Source organism: Caretta caretta, chromosome 6 (genome assembly GCF_965140235.1).
Source record: "Caretta caretta isolate rCarCar2 chromosome 6, rCarCar1.hap1, whole genome shotgun sequence".
NCBI classification, from domain to species: Eukaryota; Metazoa; Chordata; order Testudines; family Cheloniidae; genus Caretta; species Caretta caretta.
In genome coordinates this window covers 120,014,573-120,042,456 of record NC_134211.1, presented here as the reverse complement: position 1 = coordinate 120,042,456, position 27,884 = coordinate 120,014,573, and the positions used below count along the sequence as shown (strand labels likewise).

At 43.5% G+C, this 27,884-nt stretch overlaps 1 protein-coding gene across 3 annotated transcripts in view; it reads left to right on the top strand.

The window, feature by feature from the left end:
• Window positions 1-27,884, top strand: part of DAAM1 (dishevelled associated activator of morphogenesis 1) — a 187,622-nt gene that overhangs the window by 136,743 nt on the left and 22,995 nt on the right. For 2 of the 3 annotated variants that reach the window (XM_075129958.1, XM_048851996.2), the window contains exons 9-18: window positions 550-616; window positions 1,285-1,402; window positions 2,354-2,492; window positions 3,229-3,287; window positions 4,701-4,888; window positions 5,752-6,054; window positions 6,337-6,444; window positions 12,267-12,296; window positions 14,229-14,332; window positions 26,030-26,114. In XM_075129958.1, the coding sequence (XP_074986059.1) occupies window positions 550-616; window positions 1,285-1,402; window positions 2,354-2,492; window positions 3,229-3,287; window positions 4,701-4,888; window positions 5,752-6,054; window positions 6,337-6,444; window positions 12,267-12,296; window positions 14,229-14,332; window positions 26,030-26,114 (1,201 nt within the window). The remainder of the gene's footprint in view (window positions 1-549; window positions 617-1,284; window positions 1,403-2,353; window positions 2,493-3,228; window positions 3,288-4,700; window positions 4,889-5,751; window positions 6,055-6,336; window positions 6,445-12,266; window positions 12,297-14,228; window positions 14,333-26,029; window positions 26,115-27,884) is intronic. The other variant, XM_075129959.1, reaches the window with a different exon arrangement.

The following is a 27,884-nucleotide window of genomic DNA, read 5'->3' as shown; positions in this document are numbered from 1 at the left end:
ATATAACATTTGGCAAAAGTCTGCTTAAACCACACTGAAGTTAATGGAGGTTTACTCAGCACCTGCCCCATTGTTATGTACGTTGAAAGCTTACACTTCTCAGCCATCTAGGGTGAAATTCACCCCTGTGCAGAGGGCAGGCTCAGGGCCTATCTTCACCCTAATCTTAATCCCACTTCACCCTAATTTTAAATTTTTAAGTGGCGTTATAGACCTTGTGAGTTTCACCCCTAGTTTGTCCGAGCATAATTTTTCCTTCTTCCATAGGGCTGTCAGAGAGAGAGAGCATTACTATGATATTTAACCAGACCAAAATCTGACTAAGGTGTTCTTAAGCATTTTGGAGTGTATAGCTGACAGGCCTTACTCTGATAACTGACGTTTTTGCTATTACTGTTTAAATTTGTAGATGTTGCTGGTATTCTCTAGAAAATCATTGCTAATTATTGATTTTGAAACCCTTCAAATCAGTTGATTACTCTTATCTATCTTATAAGTGCTATTTTAAATATCTGTTTTCCAAATTGTTTGTTTTTTCATCCCCACCAGGCATTTAGATTTTTTTGAAATGCTTAGAAATGAAGATGAACTGGAATTTGCCAAAAGATTTGAACTAGTATGTATCCTGCCTATTGTTGTAATTGTTGTTGTTTGTTTGAAATCAGCATATTGTGGTCTTGGTTAAAATTGGGAGATTGTGGGGAAGCCTGAATTCTGAATTGATGTTGGGAAAACCACTTATCCGTTCTCTGCTTCTGTGCCCTTTCTGTAAAATGGGGATAATACTTGCATCAGAGAGGTTTGCAGTCTACCTGGACTGATATTTGGAAAGTATTCTTGTATGGAAGAGGCAGTAGGACAATGGGATGGGATTCACGAGTTCCTAGCTCAGTTACAGGCTCCTGGTGCAACCTCCAGCAAGTCATTTAATCTGCCCTGTGCCCTGGTTTCTTCTTGGAATGATAATACTTTCTTACCTAGCCAGGGGTGTGTTGAGGATAAATTCATAAATGTTAAGGCACTGAAATACTTTGACTGACCCATATAAGTACCTAAATAGACTGATCCTAGGGTAGATTGTGTCCTACCCATTTCATATTATTTTATTAATTTATTTTTTAGATTACGTCCTTTGTCTTTCATGCAGTGCTCTAGCACCGAGCTGGTTGGCTCAAGTTCTCTTTGGCTTGTTGACCTGCCATTGGGAGAGCTGTGAAAATGCGAAGTAGCATCATTGGGTCTGCGTTTTTTATTTTTACCTTTTGAGTTGAATTTGTTCCATAGGTTCACGTAGACACGAAGAGTGCCACTCAGATGTTTGAACTGACGAGGAAGAGGCTGACTCACACAGAAGCGTATCCGCACTTTATGTCTATCCTTCATCACTGTCTCCAAATGCCTTGTGAGTAGACAAATCCATTTACAGCCCTTCAGGAGGGCATAAGGAATTGATGTTGCATGTGGCTTCGTATTTCAGCCCTGCCAGAAAATCTCTGATTTTGCCTGGAGCTGAAATAGAGCAATTACTGTACACAATGCATAATACAATATGAATGCCTTTTAATTTCTTAATCTTTGGCAGCAAACTAAAGCTAGCATGGGGAGAGGCGGAGTGCAGAAGTGGGCAGAGTACTAGATTGGGAATTGGGAGACCTGGCTTCTAGTCCCAGATCTGCCACTGACCTACTGTGTGATCTTGGCCAAGTCACTTTCCCTATCTGTCTTCTCTGTTGAAGCCTTGTTTACACTTGTGACATATAGGGGTCAGCGTAGCTACCCGCCGCAGCAAAAGGCAGGCTGCATCCACGCTGCAGTGTGTAGCTACATGCACCCTGGAAAGGCTCTGGTAGGGGTAGGGAACTGCCAGAGCCTTTCCCCACTGCGAGAGCTTTTCACTGTGGCAGGGAAAGGCTCATACAACTGGACACGACATTGCTAAAAATAGCAGTCACTGGAGGCACTGCTTGGATGTGTAGAGAGCAATGTAGGGTGGACACATACCGTAAGAGTCAGGCATGTCTCTGCTCACCTAAGCAGTGCCTGACTGTCTACACTGCTATTTATTTCTGTGCTAGTTGGGCATGCAGTGTCTGTACTCTACACACCAACACAAGTGTGGACCCACCCTTAGATTTTAAGCTTTTTGTGACAGAAACTCTGTGTATCTTACAATGCCTAACAGCAGCAGCCTGATCTCAGGTGGGGCCTCTAGACACACTGTAAATAAACTTTTATTTTTACAAATGCATGCTTGTGTGGTTCCGTTTGATGCTGTGGAAAAGCAGCTTCCAAAAACCCCTTACTTTTTTGTTTCTTTCTCTCCCACTACTACTTATTCTCTTTCTCTTTTTAGTTAAAAGAACCGGCAACACTGTCCAGTACTGGCTACTGCTTGATAGGATTGTACAGCAAATAGTCATACAGAATGACAAAGGGCAGGACCCCGACTCCACTCCCTTGGAAAACTTTAATATTAAAAATGTCGTCCGGATGTAAGTGCGTGGCCTCCTTTGGGAACCGTATGCTCAGAGGACAAGTAGTTGTCCTAATGCTGTGTTTTGAAGTGGCTGTGATCTGTTAAAGCTATAAGGTTAATTCACGCACTCAAGGCAGCTTTAGCAATCTGCTCTTAGTTTTCCTTTAAACAGCTTAGTATTTAATAACTTGAAAGTGGACTTTGCTTTTCAGCCTTCTGTTCTTGAACATCTGAAGTAGAGCAGGGTGAACCGTTTGTGGGGAATGATATTTAATATAGTCCCTCTTCCCGTTTGTGTATTCTGTATGGTAGACTTTGATATTTAGGAATTTGTTTGTTTGAACTTACTCAATAAAATGTGCCTATGAACCATGCTCAGTCTATGGATTGCCCATGAACTATTTCCTCTGGCTATTCTTTCCTGTATTCCTTATTCATAATTGTATTTGTACGGTGATTGGCCACCTAAACTGAAGGTCATTTCTGTCTCCTAACTGAGTGACTCCAAAACCCACAGAGCTTTCAAGATGGCCGTGCAAAGACTTGGCAAACAAAAATTTGCCAGTATGAATGTTCATGAAAGCAAATAGAAGATGTTCTCAACACCAGTGAAGTCAGTTTGGGATTTGTATTCAACAAGTATTTGCAAATGCTATTTTGCAGTCTACACCCAACTTTAATCTCGTTTATTGCTTTTTGTATTATTTTCTATGTTAGATTATTTCCTAAACTTACTTTTCTATTCTTTTTAGGTTAGTTAATGAAAATGAAGTTAAGCAGTGGAAAGAGCAAGCAGAAAAAATGCGAAAAGGTGAATGACAGAAAAATATAAAATATTAAGTTTAAATCTAATACGTACATACATAACTTAAGATAAAGTGTGTGTGTGTGTGTGTGTATACACACGCAAACTGGAATCTTCACTGATTTTTATCAGTGGGAGTTGTGCATCTAACTAGGTTAAAACTATGCTATATCCATAGTGCCCATGACTAGAGATGGTCAAAAATGCCAATTTATTTTTTTACAAGAAATTTTGAGGACAAAAGTCTGTTTTCAGTTAAAATGTATTGGTTTTATTATTGAAAAACTGAAACCCAATGTTTTTCAACTTTTTTTTGTCCAAAAAAAAAACAAAACCCCACTTAGACCAAAATATGAATTTTCTGAAGAATTTTTAGTTTTGGTTGAAACACTGTTCTTTTGCATTTGGGGAAATGTTTTGGTGGAAAAATCTCGAGTGTCATGTTCTAATATGGCATGTAAATTAAATCCATTTTAAATGCTCTGCTAGCCAAGAGCAAGCCTGCTCTTTATCTCCCTTGGTACAGCAATGTAGGTCCCTGACTTTCCGGGCCCAGCTATGCTATTTTACTGCCGTGGGACCTCAGCTCGACAGTCTCGCCGCCTCCCATTCAGTTATGCACCGTCGTTTAACCCTCGCTTAAACTTGGGGTACTCCAAAACCTGGTCTTGTGAGCAGAAGAACTAGTTCTTGGTACATTGTGGATTAGATGTTTATGGCAGAATTAACAGGATGGGTAACAGTGGGACATCTGGGCCCAGCAGGGAGGCTTCTCTTGATTCAGCAAAGCACTTAAGCATGTGCCTAAGTCCCATTGACTCTAATGGGTTTAGGTGGCTAAAGTTAAGAGCTTTGCTGAATAGGGGGCTAAATTAAGGCAGGGCAGCCTAGACTACAGTATCAGGCACAAAAGCCTGAAATATCAGTGTGGATATCCACATCAGTGGTTGAGAGAGTCTATGACTTATGACCTCTCCAAAGCTACTGTTCTCAGCAATACTAAGGATAAAATCCTGGCGCTATTGAAATCAATGGGAGATTTGCCATTGACTTCAGTAGGCTCATGATTTCACCCTGTTTGTGTGTAACTTAAGAAAAAGAAAAGTTCATTGGCGAACTCCTTGTCGCTGTGTATGATCTGTCTTAAAGTCACACTAAATACAGTGGCTAGTCCTGGCCATCATGTTTGAGAAGGGGTTAATGCCCTTTGCACAAGGGGGGAAGGGAAGTAAATGGTCCTAGTTTGTCCTGTTGACTCAACAATCTTTCCTTTCTCTTTGTTGTTGGCTTTACTTTTTCTTTTGAAATCAAGGATTTTATTCTGGTGCACATGTGCGCGTGTATGTGTATAGTTTGCCATCAGGAAGAACGTATAGTTAAAAGTGACTTCATGAAATTTTTTGGGGGCGGGGGGGCTAGAACACAATGAGCTTCAGCAGAAATTGGAAAAGAAGGAGAGAGAGTGCGATGCCAAGACTCAGGAGAAAGAGGAGATGATGCAGACCTTAAGTAAGATGAAAGAGAAACTTGAAAAAGAGTCCACAGAGCACAAGCACGTCAAGCAACAGGTGGCAGACCTCACAGCACAGCTCCATGAGCTGAATAGGGTAAGGGCACGCTACAGACTTCCCATTTATGGTGCAGTTCCAGATTCTCTCTCACTGCAGTAAACAGAGAATGTAGATGAAGAATTCTGGATACAAAACTGTCTTGAGTGTGGGAAAGGCCCAACTGTGTTTGCAAGAAATCAGAGTTGTAGTTAATTGGAGAAGGGACAGCTTTAAACCTTGGAAATAGCCTTATTAGGCCGATGGCTATTGCCTTGTTCCTTGGTTGCCTCCCATGTAGGCTTGTTAGATGGTCTTTTACATAGAAACCCATTTTGGGTCAACTGGAAGTTAAACAGGATGTGAATCCATTACAGCTACCAGCTACTGGCCTAGCACCTTAGCTGAAGCTGTAGACCCGTGCTTTTAACTTTGGAAGTCCCTGGTTCAATCCCAGGTGTCCATCAAGATGATGGATGTAAATAGTGGCCCTTTGGGGATTCAAACTGCTAGGGGCCTCTGGTGCTCAAGGCGAGCTTCTAGAGGAGATATGTAATCCCTTGGCCACCCCAACACTCTGTATCCATCCTCTGAGGATGTCAGCTGGATACAACACACAGCAATGGAGCCTTGCTCTTTAGCTCAAGCTGTAGAGACTCATGCCTTCCAGGAGGTGCCCAGTTCAATCTCCAGTGTCTTCCAGGCTGGCAGCTATCCCGATGCCCTGTCCTGGACCTTTGCCGGGAAGTGCAGGACATCCTAAACTGGTTTCCTGATTCTTTAAGAATGTGTCAGCTCTTGACATCCATCTTAACTAACAGAGCCCTCTGTGAGCAGCACCTGGTCTAGGTTAATGTGCATAAGGGCTTAAAATGATTGACTGTAGCCCCCTTTTGTAACTACGCTCGTTCTCTCTCTTTCAGAGGACAATATTTGCTCCTGTTCCAGGAGGGCCCCCGTTGCCACCTGGAGCACCTGGTGGACCTTTACCTTCTCAGGCTCTAGGAGCCCTTCTTCCCCCTCCTCCACCCCCTCTACCTGGTGGAATCCTTCCTCCGCCGCCCCCACCTCCCCCTCCTGGTGGCCCACCCCCTCCACCTGGCCCCCCTCCCCTAGGCGGGATAACCCCGCCTCCTGGAGCACCGCTGGGCTCAGCCCTCAAAAAGAAAAACATCCCGCAGCCGACAAATGCCCTCAAATCCTTCAACTGGTCTAAGCTGCCTGAGGTAAGCCCTGCGTTCTCACTTGCTGTTTGACATGCCACTTTCTTCTCCATAAAGAGGTCATGGATCCGACCGTTAAATGATTTTGTTTTCCTAGCAAGGAAAAGAGTCTCGCTCCATCGCTTGACCTTTGTGCAGGTATCTGGGACGAGTGATGCGTGGCCTATGTAGCCTACTCATATAACTGAGGGCGGCGCGTGATGCACCACGTGTCAGCAGTGTTTGAAACGGCCGATTTCGCTGTGATCAAGAAACCTAGCATCTAATAACGTTGGTATGTTTCAGAACAAGCTGGCAGGCACCGTGTGGACTGACATTGATGATGCAAAAGTGTTTAAAATCCTTGATCTTGAAGACCTTGAAAGGACGTTCTCTGCTTACCAGAGACAGCAGGTAATGGTCTGGTGTGTGTGTTGCACAGATTCAATCATTCCATGTCAGATGTGATCTCAGAAGATACATTTTATCATTATTTCACCCTAATGCCATTTTAACTTGTCAGCTCAGCTGGTTCACACTCCCCTGTGCATGCCTGTGTTTTGCATTTAAACGTTGGTTAGCTGCCTGATACAGATCTATTCACACCGCATACACACCTGACTGCATGCTTTACAGTGTAAGCGGAGGCATGTAAGGAAGATGGATCGCAAAAGAAATTATTGGGAATGGTTAAAATAACACACAAATGTGGTTACAATGTAGTCATGTTTTTGGATCACTTCTAAGAGCAAATGCTTCACTTCTACATATTGGGCTGAAAATTCATGTCTGTCTCAAGCCATGTGTGGATCTCATTCCTTATTTTTTTAGCAAGCCCAGAGTGAAGTTTGAGTATTAAACAAAAAATGATACTGCAAACAAGTCTCAGCTTTTAATTTTAATTTGTTATAAGCCTTATGGGACAGTGTAATAGAGCTGGACTCACCCAGCGCTTCCTGCTGGTTGTCCTTGGGAATTAACTCATCAGCCTCTGGAGCGCCCTCTGCTGTCTCGTGATCCACCTTACCGCCGGCCCCAGTACCTCCCAGGGCCCGGTGCCCCCTCCCACTGGAGTGCTGACCCCTGGCAGTAAACCCCAACAATCCCTGAGGGTCTCCCCTCCCCAGGGAACCCCCACCCACTACCCCCACCTCGCCTCAGTCTTGGCTACTGCTAGTCATCGCTTAGCCCCACTCCCCGGGGCAGACTGCTGTGTGTATCAGCCACTCATCACAGGCGAGGGGGTTTGGATCTGCTGCCTATATTTACCCATGGGCTGCCCCCTTGCAACTCCAGTACCTAATAGGCCCTAATCTAGGCCTCTCAGCCTGGGGGTTTCCAGGCCAGAGCTCCCCTGCTCCCAAGGCCTTTCCCCCTCAGCCCTGCTCCACTCTAGGTATTCCCTCAGGTCCCTGCAGCCAGGCCCTTCCCTATCTGAATGCAGAGAGAGAATGGGTAAGCTTCAGCCTAGCAACCCCTTTATAGGCCCAGCTGCGGCCTGATTGGGGCATGTCCCAGCTGTGGCCATTTCCCCACTCAGCCTAGCTTTTCTTGCCCTCAGCCCTGGCTCTCTCCCAGGGCTGGCTGTTAAGCCCCACAGGGCAGGAGCGGGTAACCACCCTGCTACAGACTGTTTCAGCAAATAACTTCAGTACATAAGGATAGACACCTGCTTTCCTGAACTGGGGGCATGGATGGGCAAGAGATGGAGATTTTTAATGTGGTATGAGGGTCAACAGAGACTGAGAGCTGCCAAAAGAGATGGGACTGCAGGGGAATTCATAGTGCTAAGCGTGGTGAACTCTGCCTAGTCAGTTGTCCAGAATGATCAGTGGGTGTTCTGCTAGTTGCTGGTGCAGAGGGACTTTGCAGGGAACAAGTGGATTCAACAGATAAACATGCACCTTCTGTAAGAAGCTTAATTTCTTTCTGATGCTAATCAAGGTAGAGATCACCGCCAGATTAGAACAGGGCAGAGGTCGAGAGTTCCCTAAGAGAAGGAAGCACAGCGAGAGTGTATTTTGAAGCAGGTCACTAAGCGTGATTCTTTCCCCCTTGCTTTAAGTTTGATGAAGGTGCAGTTGGGTTCCATTCTTGAATTTGTAGAATAGTCTGCAAAAGGGTTCGTGGCACAGTGGAAGGTGAGAGAGGAATAAGAAATGGGAGGGAAGCAAGAACTGGAGAGCTAGTGGGTAGCTTGTGTCTTTGTCCTCCTAGCTATCAGTGTGAGCCAGTTAATCCACAGGTAGATTAGATATGAGACTATTACAAGGCAGAGGGTTAAAAATAATTTGTCTCTCAGCTGACAGTACAGCTGGATGAAGCCTCAAATAGCTGCATTGGCTGTAGAGCCAATATATGTAGGGAATATTTCAAATGCTCTGGAGAGGAGGGCTCAGGAGGGACAAAAACACCTAATTTGAGCAGCCGTTGATCTGTAACTAATGCCAATGGCCTGGTTGGGAGAGCAGGTGATAGTAATGAAAGATAAAGCACAGAGCATGGACCAAAGATGTTTTGAAAGGGCTCTCAATACCTCCCGGCACCAGAACGCATAGAGGCTGGAGACATGACCAGCGAAACACGTTCTCCAGCACTTCTGAACAGCCGTTGCTGCCAAGTCTGCTCAGCCTGAGTAGATGGGTACTGGTGAGCGTTGAAATGTGGATAGTTCTAGAGAGGAGCTAGAATCAAAAGGAGCTTTAAGAGAGTGAGTGTGTGGGGGGGTGGGGGGGGATCAGGAATTCATCAAAGCCAAACTTTTTGGGTGAATGAGGAATTTGTCATAGTAAAGCAAAAGGCTGGGGAGGGGCTGGCACAAGACATTGAAATAAGCAGTGTTGGGGAAGGTCAGGAAAGCAGAAAGGAGTGGTGTTCCTTTCCTGAAGGGTGTGTATCTGTTGCCTGTGACTCTCAGAAGTGCCTGGGTGTATAAATGATCACCCACGCCCGAGCATGGTGCATCCTTAGCATATTTCAATTAAATTGTGTTCTCAACATTGTGTGCATGCGTTCTTGCTCTGTGTGTGTACACACACCCCTGCACGTAGAGAATAATGTTGAGAACATTGAATATTTATGTATTTGTCTTAAAATATTTCAAAATACTCAGCAGTATTTAGAGGGATTCTCTCAAGATTTTAAGAACACAAATCCCTGTTACTGGTAACACACCACTGACTAATACAGGTAAAGGGTTAATTAACATCAATATTACTTTTTTTGCCATTAGTAGAGCATTTCAGCGGCTTCTGGCACATCACTCTGCTTGGACAGTGGAACCTACATGGATCAGCTGAACTTTCTGGTCTGTGTCCACAGGGCTCTTACATTGGAGTCTCTGATCTCTCAAAGGAATGTTGTGAAATTGGAGGGGACACATTTCAAGACCCATCTCTGACTATAGTTCAGGGGACATATTGTTTTCTGCAAAATCATTTTTGTGACAGAACCCAGATTTTGGACCTCAGCTAGGTGGTAATGTTGCTTTCAAGTGACCATGATGAATAGTAATAGTACATAAGGCATTAAGCACAGCTGGAGAGCAGCATCAGTAAGGGCCAGGGCAGGGGCAAGTGGTCATTTGGCCAAAGCACAGGACTGGGAGTCAGGAAATCTGAGTTCTTTTCCACTTTAGTTATATTTGGAACAGTGCCTTTCAATATACTACTACCAACAAACCAGGCCACTCGAGGCCAAATCTTCCTCCAGCAATTACTCCCCATTTACAGCCTTCATCTTCCTCACCCCTGCCAAATTCCCTTCCCTTTCAAATGCCTGGGGAAAAAAATGAACTTTGCGCTGTGGTCTGAAGGTCCTCAGATCCTGGCTTTGTAAATAACCCGCTTTGTGCCACCCTGTATTTATTTAATCTGCATTCCCTGAAATATCCACATCCAAGGACGTTCCATTTCAGCACAGTTACAAAATGGCATATGCCTGTGTAGCTCTGTGTGTGTTGTCTGTCTTTATGGAAAAGAATTATGAACCATTTCTGCACACTTGCAGCATTTGTCTGGCTTTTTTATTTTTGCCCTGCTATGCATGATCCTTCTGCATCCCCCCCCTCCCCCCGTCACACACACACTCTCTCTCAAAACCTGTATTTCTAAGAAAAAAAAAACCCACTAAGGCAGCTTGTATATTGATTTGGTGCCTGTCACTTTCCCTTTCCTACATTCTAGACACCCGTGCAGACATGCATTCCAAGGGTCTAGACCCATAAAGATTTAGGCATGTGCCAATGGGACTACTCCCAGTGGTAAAAATTAATTACGGATTGGGACCCAACTCCCCATACCTCTTCTCACCAATTTATCCCCTTCCTGTGTACCAAGCAGATTTCCTGAGAAATGCACTGAATCTTGAGGGAGAGGAAGGAATACTGACCCCCACCCCCAACAAAGCTGAAAGCAAGATTCAGGGCACCACTTTTGCTGCTGCTGTTCAAATGCTACAAAAATGTGAAACCTTCAAAAAGGGGGCTAGTACCCGGGGAATGAAGAATCTGGAAACTAAGGCCCTGTCCCTAATGGAAGCAGAAACATGCTTAGCTCCAGCAGTGTTTCAAGGTGGAGTTAGAGCATCATCACTCTGCTCCAGCTAGTCACCACTCTAGGTACTTGTGAAGCTTCGTGTATTGTCCTTGTGAAGCTTCGTGTATTGCTGTTTGTGAAAGAGATCTCTGGCACGTCAGCTTAGCAGGCAGTGACAGTGGAGTTCAGGCCAGTGTTTTGCTGATCTTCCTTTGTATTTTGGCTAGGGGTTTTTTTCCCTGGTTGGATTAAATTTAGTTCAAAACTCTAGGAAGCTTTTACAAATTCATTTTGGATCTTTATTGAAGCGAAAAATTGCATTGTGGAAAGAAAAGGCTAAAACTCAGGTTCATTACTAGGTGTTAGTTTAATCAATGCCCAAAACTTCTGGAGTAATTTATATAACCACTTCCCCTTTCTCTCTTCCCCCCCACCCCATTCATGAGCTAATAAACTGATTGGCGGAAAGTCAGCAGGAATCTACGTAAAAAGGCTTCCTTTAAAATTGCTGTAGTGATGGAAATCTGTTCAGGGATTAATAATAAGTTAAAACAGCCATCTGGACTGTCAGTTGCTTTCTAGCATAATGGCCAGGAAGGAAACATGATTGTATAGTAACTTGATTTGGAGTAAATCTAACACTGAAGTCATTTTGATTCAAAAAGGTGTATTTCTGCACCTTTGAAAATTACTCCAGATTGCACATCTGAATGATGGGGTCTTTAGAGCTATGCAGAGTGACCCTAGCATACAAATAGGGAAAACCCATGTTGGTGGCTTCATGATAAAACCCCAGCTGCACAAATCTGCAGCCTGGTGGAATGTGGTTGATGCTACAGGGGCATGCCCAAGTCCACTAAATATCTGGGGAACTGAGCAATGGCAAAGTTTAATCTGGGTATGGGGAGGGTATTTCTCTTGTCCTAGCAAGGTTGCCTAGCTCCCAAGTAGCTTTTCCCCGGTGAGACAGTTCTTGGGCAAACACGTTACCATGGTAAAGTTTTGCCGTTGCAAAGTTTGCTCTGGAGGGAGAATCTCATTTTCATTTCAAAGCCCTGTTTTTTTTCCTGGCAGATGTGTTGACATTTCACTCCTTGAAATTCCCAAAAACTCATTGAAATTGCAATTTTCTCCCCAGTGTTTGCTTAACGAGCACTGGTGCTATTCCACAGCTTTTTTTGATTCTTGCATGAAAGGATGGCAGAATTTCAGAACGTTTGGAGGGATTTCCTATCTTCCATGTATCGGGGGTAGCCGTGTTAGTCTGTTAGGCCTCCATGCATCTGAAGAAGTGTGGGTTTTACCCACAAAAGCTTATGCCCAAATAAATCTGTTAGTCTTTAAGGTGCCACCGGACTTCCTGTTGTTTCTATCTTCCATGTTTTGCTTTAACACCCTGTTTTAGAGTGCCTTTGCATGGTTCATTGATGAAACAGCAGATACCAATGCTTCCCCTGCCTGTCACTGTTTTGCGTGCTTTTCCCATTCAGTGCCCTTTCATTTATGTTCTTTTACTGCTCAGTGCATTTTCATTTTCATTATCCATTGTCAGAATTCGTATGCCCCAGGTGCTTCACTTGCAGTAGAGACCTCTGTATTATACGTTCTTCCTGACTATGCTTTGACTCTTTTTTCTTTTGCTGTGACCACTGAATTGCACTTGGTTTTACTGCCTTTTCCATGCTTCTGCTATGGCTGTAGGACTTCTGTGTGAACAATAACTCCAAACAGGTAAGTGAGCTTCTGCTGAAATCTTATGTTTTTATTAACGTGATGATTTTGCTAATGTTTAGTTTGAGCAATTAATGCAGGTTTAGCACACTTACCTAGAAGTAGGATAGCGCTATATGCCATACTACTGGATATTATATTTTAATAATTGTAAAAGATGATTAATATTTTAATTAGAATTTTTTTTAAAAGCGCCACACAGCATAACCTGAGAAAGTATAGTGATAATACCAAACCTCCTCCATGCTTTTTGACATGTCCTGTGCAGATTTGCCTTAGGTACAAGAGTTTGAGAACAAGTGTAAAATTTTAAAATGAGTCTTAAGTGCTTTTGGGAAAAAAGTGGCTTAGTTTATCCTAAAGGCCATTGACTTTTAGTGAGAGTTGGACTTACAACTCTTTTGAAAATGGGACTTAAGTTTCCAAGTCACTAAGATGCTTTTGAATATTGGCTTTATTCCTAGGGATAAGATTTTTCAAAAGCACTCAAAGTTGGCCCATTGAAGTTCCTGGGAGCAGAGTTGGGCCAACACTTGAGTACTTTTGAAAAATCTCATTCCTAGATGGTAACAGGATCGAAAGGTACTTAGTTATTTTGGACTGCAAATGTCTTCCATAACAGAAATGTATGTCTTTGCTCACTTTAAACCCTGGAAGTATGAAGTGGTCTGATGCCCAAGCTAAATGGCTATGCATTTTGAGAGACATCTGCTAGCATTATCACCTTCCTTCCCAGTGTTCTGTTCCTTGGGAAATCATTGGAATAGGCAGGTATTCACCTATTAACATTAATCAAGATTATTGCAACAGTGTAAATAAAATCAGAGGAAATGTGACCACTTGTGTAGCTCAGTAATATTCATTATGTTTGTTACGATGTATTTTATACCATGGATAGAATCATAGCAATGTAGAAGGGACCTTGAGAGGTCATCTAGTCCATACCACCCTGTGCTGATGCAGGACCAAGTAAACTTAGACCATCCCTGACTGGTGTTTGTTTAACCTGTTCTTAAAAACCTTTAATGGCAGGGATTCCACAAAGGCTACTCCTTTGGTAGCCTGTTCCAGCACTTAATTATCCTTGTTGTTAGAAAGTTTTCCTAATATCTAACATAAATATCCCTTGTTGCAAATTAAGCTGCTTACTTTTTGTCCTACTTTCAGGGGACATAGAGAACAATTGATCACCATCCTCTTTAAAAGAGCCCTTAACATATTTGAAGACTGTTCTCAGATCCCTCCTCAGTCGTCTTTTCTCCAGACTACCCGGGCCCAGTTATTTTAACCTTTCCTCATAAGCCAGGTTTACTAAATCTCTGACCGTTTTTGTTCTGCTGCATGTGTAACTGCAATTTCGTATATTGTAAATCATTTGAGGGAGATTGTCAAACCTACCAAGGATTTAGGAACACAAGTCCTGTTGACTTGTACTCTTGAATCCCATAGATGTTTTTGGAAGTCTCCCCCTTAAAGGGTAATAAATGCTGCAGGTTGTGGTCACTTTGTATTTGAGTATTACTGTGTGAGTGGATGCTGCAGATGTTTAGAGTGGCAGTAGAAGAACTAAAGTGATCTTGAGTCTGTGACCATCCATAACACAGCGTTTCAATAGAAGATCTAATGAAGTATCTCAAATACATATGCTAGGAAAGGCTTGCTTTATTTATTCATTAGTGTATGTGTGTTTGTAGATTCTCAAACTTTCCTGTGTGAAAATATATTTACATTTCTACCAGGTGGCTTTCAAAGCATGCTCTGGTTTATAAAATGGCTTATTATATTTCAGTTACAGGCTACAGGTTTTAATGCTAAGCCTTAGTGACATTCATGATTAATGAAGACCAGTTATATATGATACTGGTGTGTGCGGAGGGTTCCAAATGTGGATATGCTGTGTTTCTTCATATTTTCTCATCACGCTTTTTGTAGAAAGAAGATGCCATCGATGACACACTGAGTTCCAGACATAAAGTCAAGGAGCTTTCGGTAATAGATGGCCGGAGAGCTCAGAACTGCAATATTCTTCTCTCCAGGTATTGTTAATCTTCTCCCTTCAAGGAAACTGGTTATTAGGTGCTACTTGTGTCCTGTGAGAGGACCTAGAGACTTTTTACTAACTGTATCATTCTAAGTTCTGATACTTGTGAGCTGTAAAGAATAATGTGCCCTGAACTGGAAATCATGCTGTAATTCCCTCTCGAGGGATTCTAATAACTGAAACTCTGGGAATAAAACCAGAGGAGTTTCACTGACACCTGAACCCAGATATGGAATTACATCTTCCATTTATGTATAGTTTTGCAGAGGCAAATGCATTTAATAGGATACACGAGAATGCCTGATGTCAGTGCGGGAATGCTATGGGAACCATTGTTGCTGTTCAGAAAGGTTTAATTTTTATATCCTTTTTATACCCCAGATTTTCTTTACTTTTTTGGTGATATTTAAGAAGGACTCTGCTAAAATCATAAAGGGAAATAGATTCTAAATGCTCAATTAGGCAGAATACCCAAGGGTAACTGGCCTCTGAGACGTGGTAATTATTATATTTAGGCTCCTGAACAGTGGGGAGTGCTGTTTGGAAACTGATGTCCAATACTAGTAATGAGGGTTCAATGCACGACTTTTGATTTTTGGAGTGTGAATGATTTTCAGATTCAAACTATGCTTCTAGAATTAGGAGCAACAAGGGAAGGTTTGGCAAGAGATACTAAGGAATAGAGAGAATTATAGACCCCACTACATTTCCAAAGATATTTATATTCATCAAGACTATATAATTCATTTGAAGAGGTTCAGAGCTACAAGCTAAACCCCTCTGACTTTGCCCTGGATGTGATGTAATTGGACTCCCTTGATGAAATTAGTCTCATAGTCTGGAAGGGGTTACATCATTGCTTAATTACTATGAGTAATTTAATCTAGTCTTTAAAACTAAATTCTGTTTACATGCTAAAAGGAGCACTTTAGCAGAGTAAATGGATTAGACTAATTTTATGTGAAAATACAAGCCAGTCTAGTCTGGAGTGCAAATGTGAATGATTAAATAAATGATAAATACTTTTTAAAAAATACCTTTCCTGTCCCATTTAGAAAATGTCTCCTTCAGTACATGAAAATGTTGACATTACATATAAGCTAAGAATCACTTTAAAGGAAATTCCTTGTGGAATTTGGGTAGGTCCAGTTTTTCAACTTCTCAATGCCTAAATTCCATGTTTCATAGAAATGTAGGGCTAGAAGGGACCTCGAGAGATCACCAAATCCAGCCCCCTGTGCGGGAGCAGGGCCAAATAAACCTAGACCATCCCTGACAGGTGTTTGTCCAACCTGTTCTTAAAATCTCCAGTGATGGGGATTCCACAGTTCCTTGGTAGCCTGTTCCAGTACTTAACTACTCTTATAGTTAGGAAATTTTTCCTGATGTCTAACCTAAATCTCCCTTGCTTCAGATTAAGCCCATTACTACTTGTGCTTCTTTTAGCAGCCATGAAGAACAATTACTCACAGTCCTCTTTATAACAGTCGTTACATTTGAAGAGTGTTATCAGGTCCGTCCCCATCCCGCCCTCCCTCCCTCCCCCCGGTCTTCTTTTCTCAAAACTAAACATGGCCAGTTTTTTAACCTTTTCTCATTGGTCTGGTTTTCTAAACATTTTATTGTTTTTGTTGCTGTCCTCTGGCTCTCTCCAATTTATCCTAAAGGGTGGTGCCCAGAATGGACACAGGACTCCATGTGTGTCCTCACCAGTGCTGAGTGGGATAATTACCTCCTGTGTCTGTCTTCACTCCTGTTAATGCATCCCAGAATATTAGCTTTTTTCACAACTGCATCACATTATTGACTCTTATTCAATGTGTGATCCACTATAAACCCCAGATCCTTTTCAGCTGCACCACCACCTAGCCAGGGAATCCCCATTTTGTAGTTGTGCATTTGATTTTTTCCTTCCTAAGTAAACTATTTTGCCCTTGTCTTTATTGAATTGCATCTTGTTTATTTCTCTAATTTGTCAAGGTTGTTCTAAATTCTAATCCTGTACTCCAAAGTGCTTGCAACCCCTCCTGTCATGGCCTATGGGTCTCGACTGGAGGCCCACAAGCTTCCTAGGAGCAGCCATGCTCCAACCCTCCACCTGGCAGCCTGCTTGCAATAATTTGCCTGAGACCTATGAAAGCCAGCCCCAATGTCAGGTTCTGCCCCGAAGTCCTATTGGCAAAGTCCAAGAGCAGCTGATTGGGCACTGGTCCTACATAAGCCAGCGTTAGGAACAGGAAGCTGTCTGAACAACTGGGCACCACCCTGCTCTGCACTATGTGCCTTGTGCGCCCCACTCCGGTTTCTCTGGCTTGACTCCTGACACCTGAATTGTGGTTCCCAGTCTCCTCTTGTCTCCTGCTTCTGACCTCTCGGTATCCTGACCCAGCCAACTCTTGACTCCTGTCTCTTGCATGTGGATTCTAGTTCTGGCTGCTAGGTCTGGCTGCCCACCACTCGGCTATGACTGCTCCCAGCTTGGTGTCACCTGCAAGTTTTCAAAGCATCTGGTCCACTCTATTATTCAAGTCATTAATGAAAACATTGAATAGTACTAGACCCACAACTGACCCCAGCGGAACCCCACCAGATACACCCTCCCGGTTTGACAGCGAACAATTGATAACTACTCTTTGAATACAGTCTTTCAACCACTTATGCACCCACCATGTAGTACTTTCATCTAGATCAGATCTCCCTAGTTTGCTTATGAGCATGTCATGTAGGACTGTGTGAAAACCTTCCTAAAATCAAGATACTTCACATCTACTGCTTCCCCCTACACCCTCTCCACAAGTCCAGTAACCCTGTGAAAGAAGGAAATTAGGTTGGTTTGCCATATTTGTTCGTTATAACCCTATTATCCTCCAGGCATTGACAAATGGATAGTTTAATAATTTGTTCCAGTATCTTTCCAAGTATCAGAGTTAGGCTGACTGGTCTATAATTCTCTGGGCCCTCCTTTTTAAAGATAGGGACTATGTTTGCCCTTTACCCGTCCTCTGTGACCTCACCCGTCCTCAATGTGTTCTAGAAGATAATTACTGGCAGTTCCAAGATTGCATCTGCTAGTTCCTCAAGTACCCTAGGATGAATTTCATCAGGCCGTGCCAGCTTGAATACATTTAACTTTATCTAAATATTCTTTAACCTGTTCTTTCCCTATATTGGCTTAAGTTCCTTCCCCCTTATTTTTAATATTATTTGTGTTGAGTTTCTGGTCACCATTAACCTTTTCAGTGAAGACTGAAGCAAAATAGGCATTAAACACCTCAGCCTTCTTGATGTCATCAGTTACTAGCAATCCTTCCCCACTAAGCAGAGGACCTACGTTTTGCTTTGTCTTTCTTTTGTTCCTAATGTATTTAAAGAACTCTCTGGCCACATTCCTAGCAAGTCAAGACCCGGGGCCTGGGTGGAAGCGTCCAGAATCAGAATGCCTGTCATGTGCAGGCAGAGGGAGCGCTAACGGTGGAGTTGAGGTGCCATTTTCCTCCCATTGTGGGATCTTCCTTGTATAATATCTGCAAGTTAAGGAGAGGAAAAAACCCAACCCCGATCTCTGTCTGCCTTTGCTGGTGAACTCCACTGGCTAACTCCTTTAGTCTCCCAGCCTCCTCCATCTCACCAACCCGATGTCTAGATAAGAGTAAATAAAAATAATGTTTCAGAAAAGGGGAGGCTTATTTTCCTTGTAAAATTATGCAATATCTCTTTAAAAATACCTCTTTTTTTTTTTTTTTTTTAAAGCATGGTTAATTTTCACTGGCGTGCATTTCTTCAGTGTATCCTAGATGTCTCACTTTGTCCTGGAGACAAAGTTGACCCTCAGTACAGCAAACTGTATGTAAACCTTTGCATTTCAAATGTCGTCCGTCCCCGTCCCCCCCCCCCCCCAGCTATTTGCTGCCTTATCTCCAAAGATTTGCTTAAAAAAAGGGGGACAGGAAAAGAAATGTTAACTCAGAATAAGCTCGAAAAGGGGTGGGAAAATATTAAATAAAAAAAGTCTCATCATTGAGGAAATTTCCCTAAACAGGGCAATTTAAAGGAAAATAACTTAACATTTAGAAAGTTGGTTGTCTCACTTCCTGACAAGTTAAGTTGATTGTGTTTGTTTGCCTTGTGAACTGGCTTTGGCCCCAGTTTAACTAAGCATTTAAGCATGTGCTTATTTTAAGCACATGAATGGTCCTTTTGACTTTGGTTGGGGCTACTCACGTACTGAATTTTAAAGCATATTTTTAAGAGCCTTGCTTAATCAGGACCTCAGTTTGTTTTTCTAACAAGTCTTCCCCCTCCAATGTGGAGCTGGTGAGGAACCAGTAGCCCCTGTTCTTCATAACCCACCCTCTCATTAGACTGGTAATGAGGGCAGTGCGTAAGCCAGCTGATTCCTTTCTTCATGGGAAGTGACCTGAGCCTGACTGAGGACTCTGGTGTTTTCTTCGTGCCTCTGACACTGGCTTCCTCTATGTCCTTGAACAAGTCACATAACTTGTCTGCCTCAGTTTCCCCTTCTGTAAGATTGGCTTAAATATTCTTATCTCCCTAATAGGATGTGTTGAATATTAGTTAATATTTGTAAGTTGGTTTGACTGTGGAAAACGCCAAATAGTCTTACTAACAGGGGAATGCTATGGGCTTTTGCGGGAATTTTTAAACTACAGTATATTATTTTTTTATATTCTCCTTAATCTAAGAAGTGAAATAAGCCAAAAATAGACACTTGGCAGATCCAAATAGAGCTTATTTGCTAAAATGGGCTGTTTGATGTTTCCTTAATCTTCAGCCTGCAGTTAAGTACAGCCTGGACTCTGTGTGCTGGACAATAGCAGTTCTGTAGCTGAGGTAATTTGACCTGGTGTGAGCTTTTACTGAGCTTGAAGGACAGGCCTGTCTTTGACTGACTGCATGAGTTTGGTGCCTGTTTTCAATTTAATGACACAGGAGGACCAGCCACTCTGTCATGCCGACATTTTACTTCACAGCATGTTTGGAGAGGCTTGTGGGGTTTATATAACTGTAACTTTCAGAGCTTCGGTAGCAGCCCTAAGGTTGATCCTGCAAACCTTTGCTGCTGTAAGTAGTGAAGCTAGTAGAATTACAGTAGCAAGCGCTGTGCTCCGCAGTAAGGCCCACATCCTCAAAGATATTTAGGTGCCTAATTCCTGTTGAAATCAGTGCAAGTTAGGCGCCTCAGTACCTTTGAGGATCTGGGCCCAAGTGTTTGCAGGATCAAGGCCCATGTTAAGTTATTTGTGCAGTGCCATAAAGCTACACAACTCTTTACAAGCTGGTGAGAAATCAGGTCCCTGCCCCTTAAAGCTTGCAGACTGCTTACTCTTAACACAAAATGGATTAGAGGAAGGAGGGCCTCGTTAAGAAGGATGGCCTTGCGGGGAAGGCATTGCATAGAATGCTGCAGTATTTAGTGCACTAGCCTGAGACTTTGGAGCTCTAGGTTCAACTCTTTGCTCTGCCACAGACTTCTTGGGTGATCTTGGGCAAGTCACTTAGCCTCTGTGTGCCTTAGTTCCCTATTTGTAAAATGGGGATAATAGCATTGCCCTGCCTCCTAGGTATTGTGAGGACAAATTTATGTACTTTGTTCTATGGTGTATTGTGTGAACCTAAAGAGAGTTACTTAGTTGTCTCACAGTGAATGCTGTCCTGTTTCTGTATCTGTGGAACACCAGTAGACGTTTTTATTGGAGTTTTGCATGTGAAAAGACTGCACAGTCAGCTCTTCATTTAGCCTAGACGTTTGTAAGCTAAACAGCATTGTCTGGTTTGCAGCGTGGAAAGATTACGGCTGGCTAGATACTTTATCTCTCTTTCTTGATGTTTGCCTGCTTTTCTTGTTTTGGGAGAAATTGCTGCTTAGTGAGATCACTAGGTTTTCCTCAAACTAGTAATGTAACAAGGAAATATTTTTGACATTTCTTTTTTTGGTATACTCAAAGCATGCTGATGTCAATGCATTTTGGGCCTCTTTCAACAAACCACCACATCACAGCTTCTGCTCTGGTCAGGTTTTTCTAGTGCAGGAGGCATGTAGTGTGTTTTGTAAGATGCAAATGAATACGTTAGTGTCTCTATTTCTAAGTCTCGTGTAGGTGAATGGCTGGTTTTGTTTCTCTCTTCTGCGAGCCTGTGTTGAGCATGTTTCTTAATTCAATGTGGCTTTTCAAGAGGCCGCGCCTCTTTCAATGTGGAATTTGTTTTTTCCTTTCACACTTATTAGGTTCTCCATTCGCCTCTCCAAAGCCGCCCCAAATACCCTGCATTGGTCAAGCTTGTGAACTGTCACTTTGCATCTCTAAGTTGCGGGGTTTAAATCCCCGTGACAGCAAATACTGTGACCCAGTTCCTCTCAGACGGTTTGCGTTCGACAGCTGCTGCCAGCAGTGATAGGCTTGTAGCTTTCACTGGCCTCTTTCCCATCAAATTGTCTGAGAAGTTGTTTAATTCCAGCACCGGGTGATTTCTCTCTCAAGACATTAAGGAACACTCTAGTTCTAAGAAGCGTTGCAATTCTGGGCATTCATTTTGGGTCACTTCTGCGAAAAGTTTTTAAACTTGGCATATAACGAGTCTGTCTGAACTCCAGTTCAGATAGGGCCCAGGATGTTTGTGATGGAAATGTAATTATTGCCTATTGGCTGAACAGTGACCTACATGGCATCAGTTAGCGGTCTCTGCCCTAGCTCCCATGCATGGGTATAAAACTAGCTTTATGTAGTCACCTAGAAAATGTACTGTTACACCTGGCACTAATCATTACCCTTGTTAGTAGTCTGCACAGGAAAACCAGAGGCTAGCTGGGTAAGGAGGCTGAGCTGTGTGCTTCTCCCTAGAGGTGGTACCTCACAGATCCAGAATAGGGATCACTGGAGGAGGGTGAGGGCAGGTGGCATTGCCACTTTTCAGGCCATGCTTTTAGTTTGAATTCAGTCTTCGGTGATCTTGGTACAGGCCAGACTGACCCAGTAACTGGCCAAGTCAGAGGGGTTGGATGTGTTAGAACATGAAACCACCCAGAATACCACCCCGAAGACCACTGCAGTTCCCTGCGTTCTGGTTCTGTCATCTGGTAGAATGTGGCCGTTCAGTGGAGCTAATGCGTTCGTTTCTGGGGGAGGGTGCAAAGCTTTTTGATGTGACGCTAGTCTGCCTGGGGGCCGCTTAACCATCTAAAAGCCAGAGGGACAGGGCTGCTCCCTGGCAGGAGTGAAGCTAATGTAGTGGCCCTCAAGTTAAGCTTCAGGAGAGGACAAGTTCAACAACCCCATTGGGACTGATCAAAGTAAGGGAGCGGTTGCATTTCTGTGTCCACCAGAGAAAACCATTCTATAGTTTTGTCATATGAAACCAATGATTTCATGCCTGTTTCAGCCTTTGAACTGTTTGCAGACCACAAGCAGCATAAGCCTTGTCCAACTGTTTGAGGCGATGCAGTGAGATTTCATTGGCGCGGCAAGCTACACAAATGTGACTGACGTGTGTAATCCTAAATAAACAAACCCGATGGACCCTGCAGGTCTGATTATCTCAGTCTTGGCCCTTACCGCAGTAGCATCCGAGCATCCCACAGGCGTTGGTGTGTCTGTCCTCACTGCAGCCCTGTGATGACAGGGCCGTGCTATGCCCATTTAGCAGGTGGGGAACTGAGGCCCAGGTGACTTGCCCAAGGTCACATAGGAAATCTGTGTTTGAAATGGGAATTGGAGCCAATTCTTCTGAGTCCCAGCCAGAACCCTTCCCCCTAGGCCATCCTTCCCCCCTGCTAGATGTCTGTCCGAGACAGGGAGGATACACCCAGCATACAGCTACCTGTTGCTGCAGGTTTGACACACACACACACACACCCCATGTCCATTTTACAGCAGTACCCATGCCTTCCCACAGGTCAGGCACCATTTTTCCTCCTCATTTTTGGATGAGCTCTCTTGTGATGCCCTTGTATTGTAGGCATTGGTGTCGAAAGTAAAGGAGAACTGAATAGAGTAGAATAAAACTGAGCTTAAAGTGAACTTTGAGCAAATACTTTCGGGACTTTTTTTTTTTTTCTGACTCTTCACCCCCAGTCTTGAAATCTTAAAGATTCAAAGTAATGGAGAATCCATCACATCCCGTGATAGATTATTCCAATGGGCCATTGCTCTTACTGTTTAAATCAAGATGTGCCTTCCTATTTGAATGTCTGTATCTTCAACTTCCAGCAATCAGATCTCGTTATGTCTTTGTTTGCTAAATTAGAACTCTCTCTATTATCAGAAATCTTCTCCCAGTGTGGGTACTATTAAACCACTATCAGGTCCCCTCTTGACCTTCTTTTTGTTAAGCTAAATAGATGGAACTTAAGTCTCTTTAAAGCAGTGATACTCAGACTTCAGTGGTTCAGAAGCCAAATTAGTGATCAATGTTACCCAAAAGAGCCACAGTTGTGCAAATTCGTGGTTTTTATTTACTATACATATGCCTCCAAAGAAGGGGGTTTTTTACCCACGAAAGCTTATGCCCAAATGAATCTGTTTGCCTTTAAGGTACCACCGGACTCCTCGTTGTTTATATAGGCCTTGAATCATTCTTGTGGCTCTTTTCTGAAATCTGTCCAATATTGCAATATCCTTTTTGAAGCACGAATACCAGAATTGGACAATGTTTCCAGTAATGGTCTCAACAATGCCATATACAATCGCAACAAATAATACTTCACATTAATAGATCCGGTTAATTAAGCACAATTGGCTGTTTTCAAATGTTAACTTGTTGTTTGCACTTTTTAAAGACTCTTTTTGTGTATATAGATGTAGTTCTCTGCTTTTAACAATGCTTTTTGAATCCTAAGAATTCAGACAATTTTCCCCCAAATGAGCAAATTCTATTTCTGAAAATACATTGTAGTTATTTTTGCACAGGAATACTAAAATGATTGTTTGCTAAATTATTTCCTGTAACTGTTGTGTGGCTAAACCACTGCCATGCTTTGGTTAGGAGCTGATTTCATGTGCAGCTGAATGTGGTATTTATTCACTCAGGGTGTAATTCACTCTGTGCACAGGGGGCTAGCATGATGCCCATGCACCACTCAAATCCTGTTTAAGCCCATAGGGATGATGGTTAGAATAATTTTACAATTGGAAAAGTGTGTGTGGTCACTCTCTCATAACTTGTAAATAAACAGCTGAACGGATTGTGCTCAAATTTTACCAAGGGCAGGAATGGGAAATGGCTTTCAGGCAGAGAGAATGCATAGACAATCAATGCAAGAAAGTGAATTTTTCAGTAGATTGGTGTGTGTGAAATCCAGGGAATTACAATGCTGACTTTAACCATCCCTACCAGCTCCTGATACTGCAACATGTGAAAGTTCTGTTGTTTTTTTTCCTTGTGCGAATGTCTATAACGCTCTCTCTTGTAGGCATGCATTTAAAGGGAAACAGAGGCTGTGCTGTTCAAACCAAGGCTAAATGAGGTGGAATCCAGACAAAGCCTCAGAGGGTGCTAAGAGCACACAAATAGACACAGTGCTGAAAATAAAACAGCCCCGGTGTTCCAATAATATGCAAATGCCATGCTCACTCCCTGGAATGAACACCCTTTCATTAACTCTACAGAGGGACGTGTTTTCCGTTTGCATCTAAATTATTCCATCCACAATAATGCAAAATAGGAAGAGAAGCAAGCAAAGCCCTCCCAGCAAGCTGGGTAGGGAAGTCTGCAGATGCATTTAGCCCTAATCTCTGGCTGGTGAAACCAAGGAGGAGGAGCTGAATGTGGTGTGGTGGTGGTGGTGGTGGTTGTTGTTGTTTTGTTTTGTTCCCCTTCCCCACATCCCCCCCCACCACCAATCCGTTGACTGAAGTGGGGCCAGGATGTCATCGAAAGTGCCTAGATTCTGTGGTGTTTGGTGCCAAATCAATAGGGAGTATAGCAAATGATTTTTTTACTTGTTGTTCTGCATTTGCCTACCTTTTCAGAAGGAATTAATGGCTTGCCTATGTGGAGAGTTAGGCTGTGAATCCACAGCGCACTAGCTTGCTTTGCACTAACTGGCCATGTGGACCATGCTGCTGTGCATTAAACGGTCCATAGTGAGCTCTGACATACAGCTGTTTGGAAACAGCCGTGCTGTAGCAGGGTCTGCGTGGAGGCTCAATGTGCAGTAAACTAGTACTGTAGAGTCCACACATGAACTCTCCATGTAGACAAGCCCTAGTAATTTTGGGTGCCTCCATTTTTTGGCTTCCAGCCTGAGACACAGGAAAGGGGTTGATTTTCAAAAAGCACTGAGCCCCCCTTCTCTGGAAATCAAGCGGTTGGGTGTCTCATGTTGGGCACCCAAAAATTGAGACACCCAGAATGACTAGTTACGGCTGAAAATTTCAGCTGTTGTTTTTTGAGGTAGTTTCTTGTTTTAATAGACTCCAACCTGAGGTCCTCTGGTGTCAGAGGAAGTGGAAAAAGTAAATTAAACCTCAAAAAGATGTCAAAGGGCAGCAAAAGTTTGCTAATTTACACACACACAGTTTGTCCAATAATCACGTGAAAATAATAATAATGAGCCAAATCCAGCAATCCTGACTTAGTCAAAGTCCCGTTAAAGTCAATTGGGAAATTGCCTGAGTCAGCGTAACCAACTGGTGAGTTGCAGGCCCCTGTCTGTACCCGATCCACAGAGGATATGAGCATATTACAGCACCATCTAGGAAGTACTGACTCTAGCTCAAACTATAGCAGCTCATGCTGTTGGCTCTGGAAGTCAATCCCCAGTGTGTCGGCCAAGATGGCGGCTGTCACATCAGGACCTTAACATTTGGCTCCATAAAAAAGAAATGAATTGCCGTGTTATGGATATAACAGACTGTGTAGCGGTGTTTTAAAAAAGGGTGTCTGACAAGAACGCACACACTTTCAGAGAACATTCCCAGGCCACTTTGCAGCAGGAGGAAAGGTAAATATCACCAGGTCTCCTCTTCAGTTGTGAAGATCGATCTTCTGCAGCTTTCCGTAGGCTTCCAAATGATCTGGTCTTGTAACCGAATGAGCCCTTGACCGAGCCGCGTCATTGCCTCCAAGGTGCTGTACATACAATGGAGTGATTGACCCAGGCCCAGGGTGTGGAATGGACGGAAAGGAAGGATTTTAACTATAAACACTTTCCTTAGCAATCTTACTCTTGTATAATTGCCAATTTTTAACATGCTAACTGGCCAAATAATAAGTGTCTGCTGAAAAACAACCAGATAATAAGTCAAAGGGAGGAAGATATTATTCCCCTCCACTCTCCTTCTGTGTCATTCATGGCATGGAGTAGAAGAGCCGTCTTGTTATTCAGGTGTTAAATTATATAATGGGATGAAACTAACCTTTCCTTCCAGCTTGCATTGCCCTCCCCCTGACCTTGTAATATGAGGAATTCCACAGCAGTGAGTCAAACAGAAAAGGGTCCTGCTGGCATCCCTGGAGCTGATCTCTGATTCTTACGTAAGGCCCTGAGGGAAGTTCAGATCTGCGGAAAGGATTTGCCGTATTGTCGAGGGGTGTGCTTGGGTTACTGGATGAGTCTTGCCTAAATTGTCCAGGCAAAACAGCATCATGAAGAACCAATGTTGATAACGCAAATACTAGGCTGCATTTCTTGTGTGAATGACAGTCTTCTGAACATCCGTTTGTCATTTCCCAGGCTGAAATTATCAAATGATGAAATCAAACATGCAATTTTAACAATGGATGAACAAGAGGACTTGCCGAAAGACATGTTAGAGCAGGTGAGTGACAGACGCTTACTGTCATGCTAATTGTTGCGCCTGGTTGTTACTATTGGATGCCTTTCAAAAAAAGGCAAAGACTTGTGACAGATTATTGAATGGTGGGCTTAAAATGACTCCGAAGGAGTAGCTGGGATTTGCGACCCAGAAATGAGCTTGTCCCCAGAGCCTTTACAACACCTTCGCTCTCCAAAGCAGAGGATGTGCCACTCAGAAAATGTGACCTAAACAGTATTTACTGATCATGTTTTCATAACCACAGAGCCTTGTGCTCAGATTCCAGCAATGCATTTGACATCATAGGGGACTGCTCAGTCCAATCAATGGTTTGCTGTTGCTAGACAAAATCCCAATTTCTGGAAGTACATCAGATGAGGAGTCTCCTGCACCAGTGCTATTCCAGTTTTAGGCTCTATCACTCCTTTTAAAACCAATGGAGTTCTGTTTGTGCATAGCTGGAGCAGTGCAGCAGTGAGTCTGGCCCCAGGTCCTTTCCTTGCAGTGCTGTTCTGCAGGTTCCCTGAGCTAGGGCTCACGTTGGTATGCAGAGCATGAAGATGACATTCTGTTCAAGCTAGAACTGGCAAGTGTAGACTCATTGTGACTTCTGTGCATGCCATGTTACTTCCATACGAATCTAATTAGTCACTGGGACTCCCAGCCCATGAATGCGATCAGACAATGTTGTCACAATCCTGATTTCTTTATTTATTGAACTCCTACAGGGCGTTTGGCCCTTCACAAAGAAACCAGACACAAGGCTCCAGCTCCTTGGAGTAAGTGCTTTCATTCAGATCAGTGACACACAGTACATGGGGTGCAGTGGAGGTAGGAATTAGAAGTGAATCAAAAGGAAAGGCTTGTTATGTCCTAATGGAGGCGGGGCAGATGCCCCTCCTTGGCATGATTTTATTTAAAGAGCCATTTTATAAAAGCAGTAGGCGCCTGAGTGCGGTGATGCTGCTTGACTAACATCACCACACCTAGGGCCAAGCTCTCCGTGTGGGAGGGCAGCTCCGCACCCCGGAGTGCCTCATTGCTTGAGCAATGTTGTCTCTGGGGGACTCTAGCTCTGCCGGATCAATTCACTCCAGGCAGAAATGTGAAATTATGGGTTTATTTATCCGTTTAAAAAGTAAGGGCCATTGCTTTAGCCAAACATGCAGAATTCAAATGGCAAGTCAAGAGTCTTGGTCTTGCTGTGAACCCCTTTGCACAGCAGCATTGGCATAGTCAGCCAGCTGAGGAACCACCTGCTATGGGGATATCCCCAGATGGCAGTTCCCTGCCTTCCCAGACAAAAGGGGGCGCACCTTTAGTCCTCCTGTCCAGTCCCTAGGGGCTGCAGGCAGCTGGGTGTAATTGAGAGCTGCTCTGTGTTGGTTTATTCTCGTTGGAATTTCCTGAGGGCTGACTGTTTCATGCTCAGATGGCTGCACTGCTGGTGTCCATTTGGGAAGGCATGTCATCCACCAGCCTGGCACAGGGTCCCCTAGCCGGTGAGAGATGGTAACAAGTCACTTGGCGATGCTGGAATAGGAGAGCTTAGCATCAGTGAGGGGTCGAGGGCCGCTGCAGGCTGCTTTGACCAGTTGTAGGTGTGTCACTTTAACCAGAGGAGATGACACCATGGCTGCAAGCTCCCCCACGTGCTTTCCTCTGCCCACCAGCATCGCCTCCCTCTCACTCCAGTTCAGCTTCAATCAGCTGTTCCTTATCCAGCAGCTGATTTCAGCCAAGCAACCAGGCAGTGATGCTGGTGGTGCATTG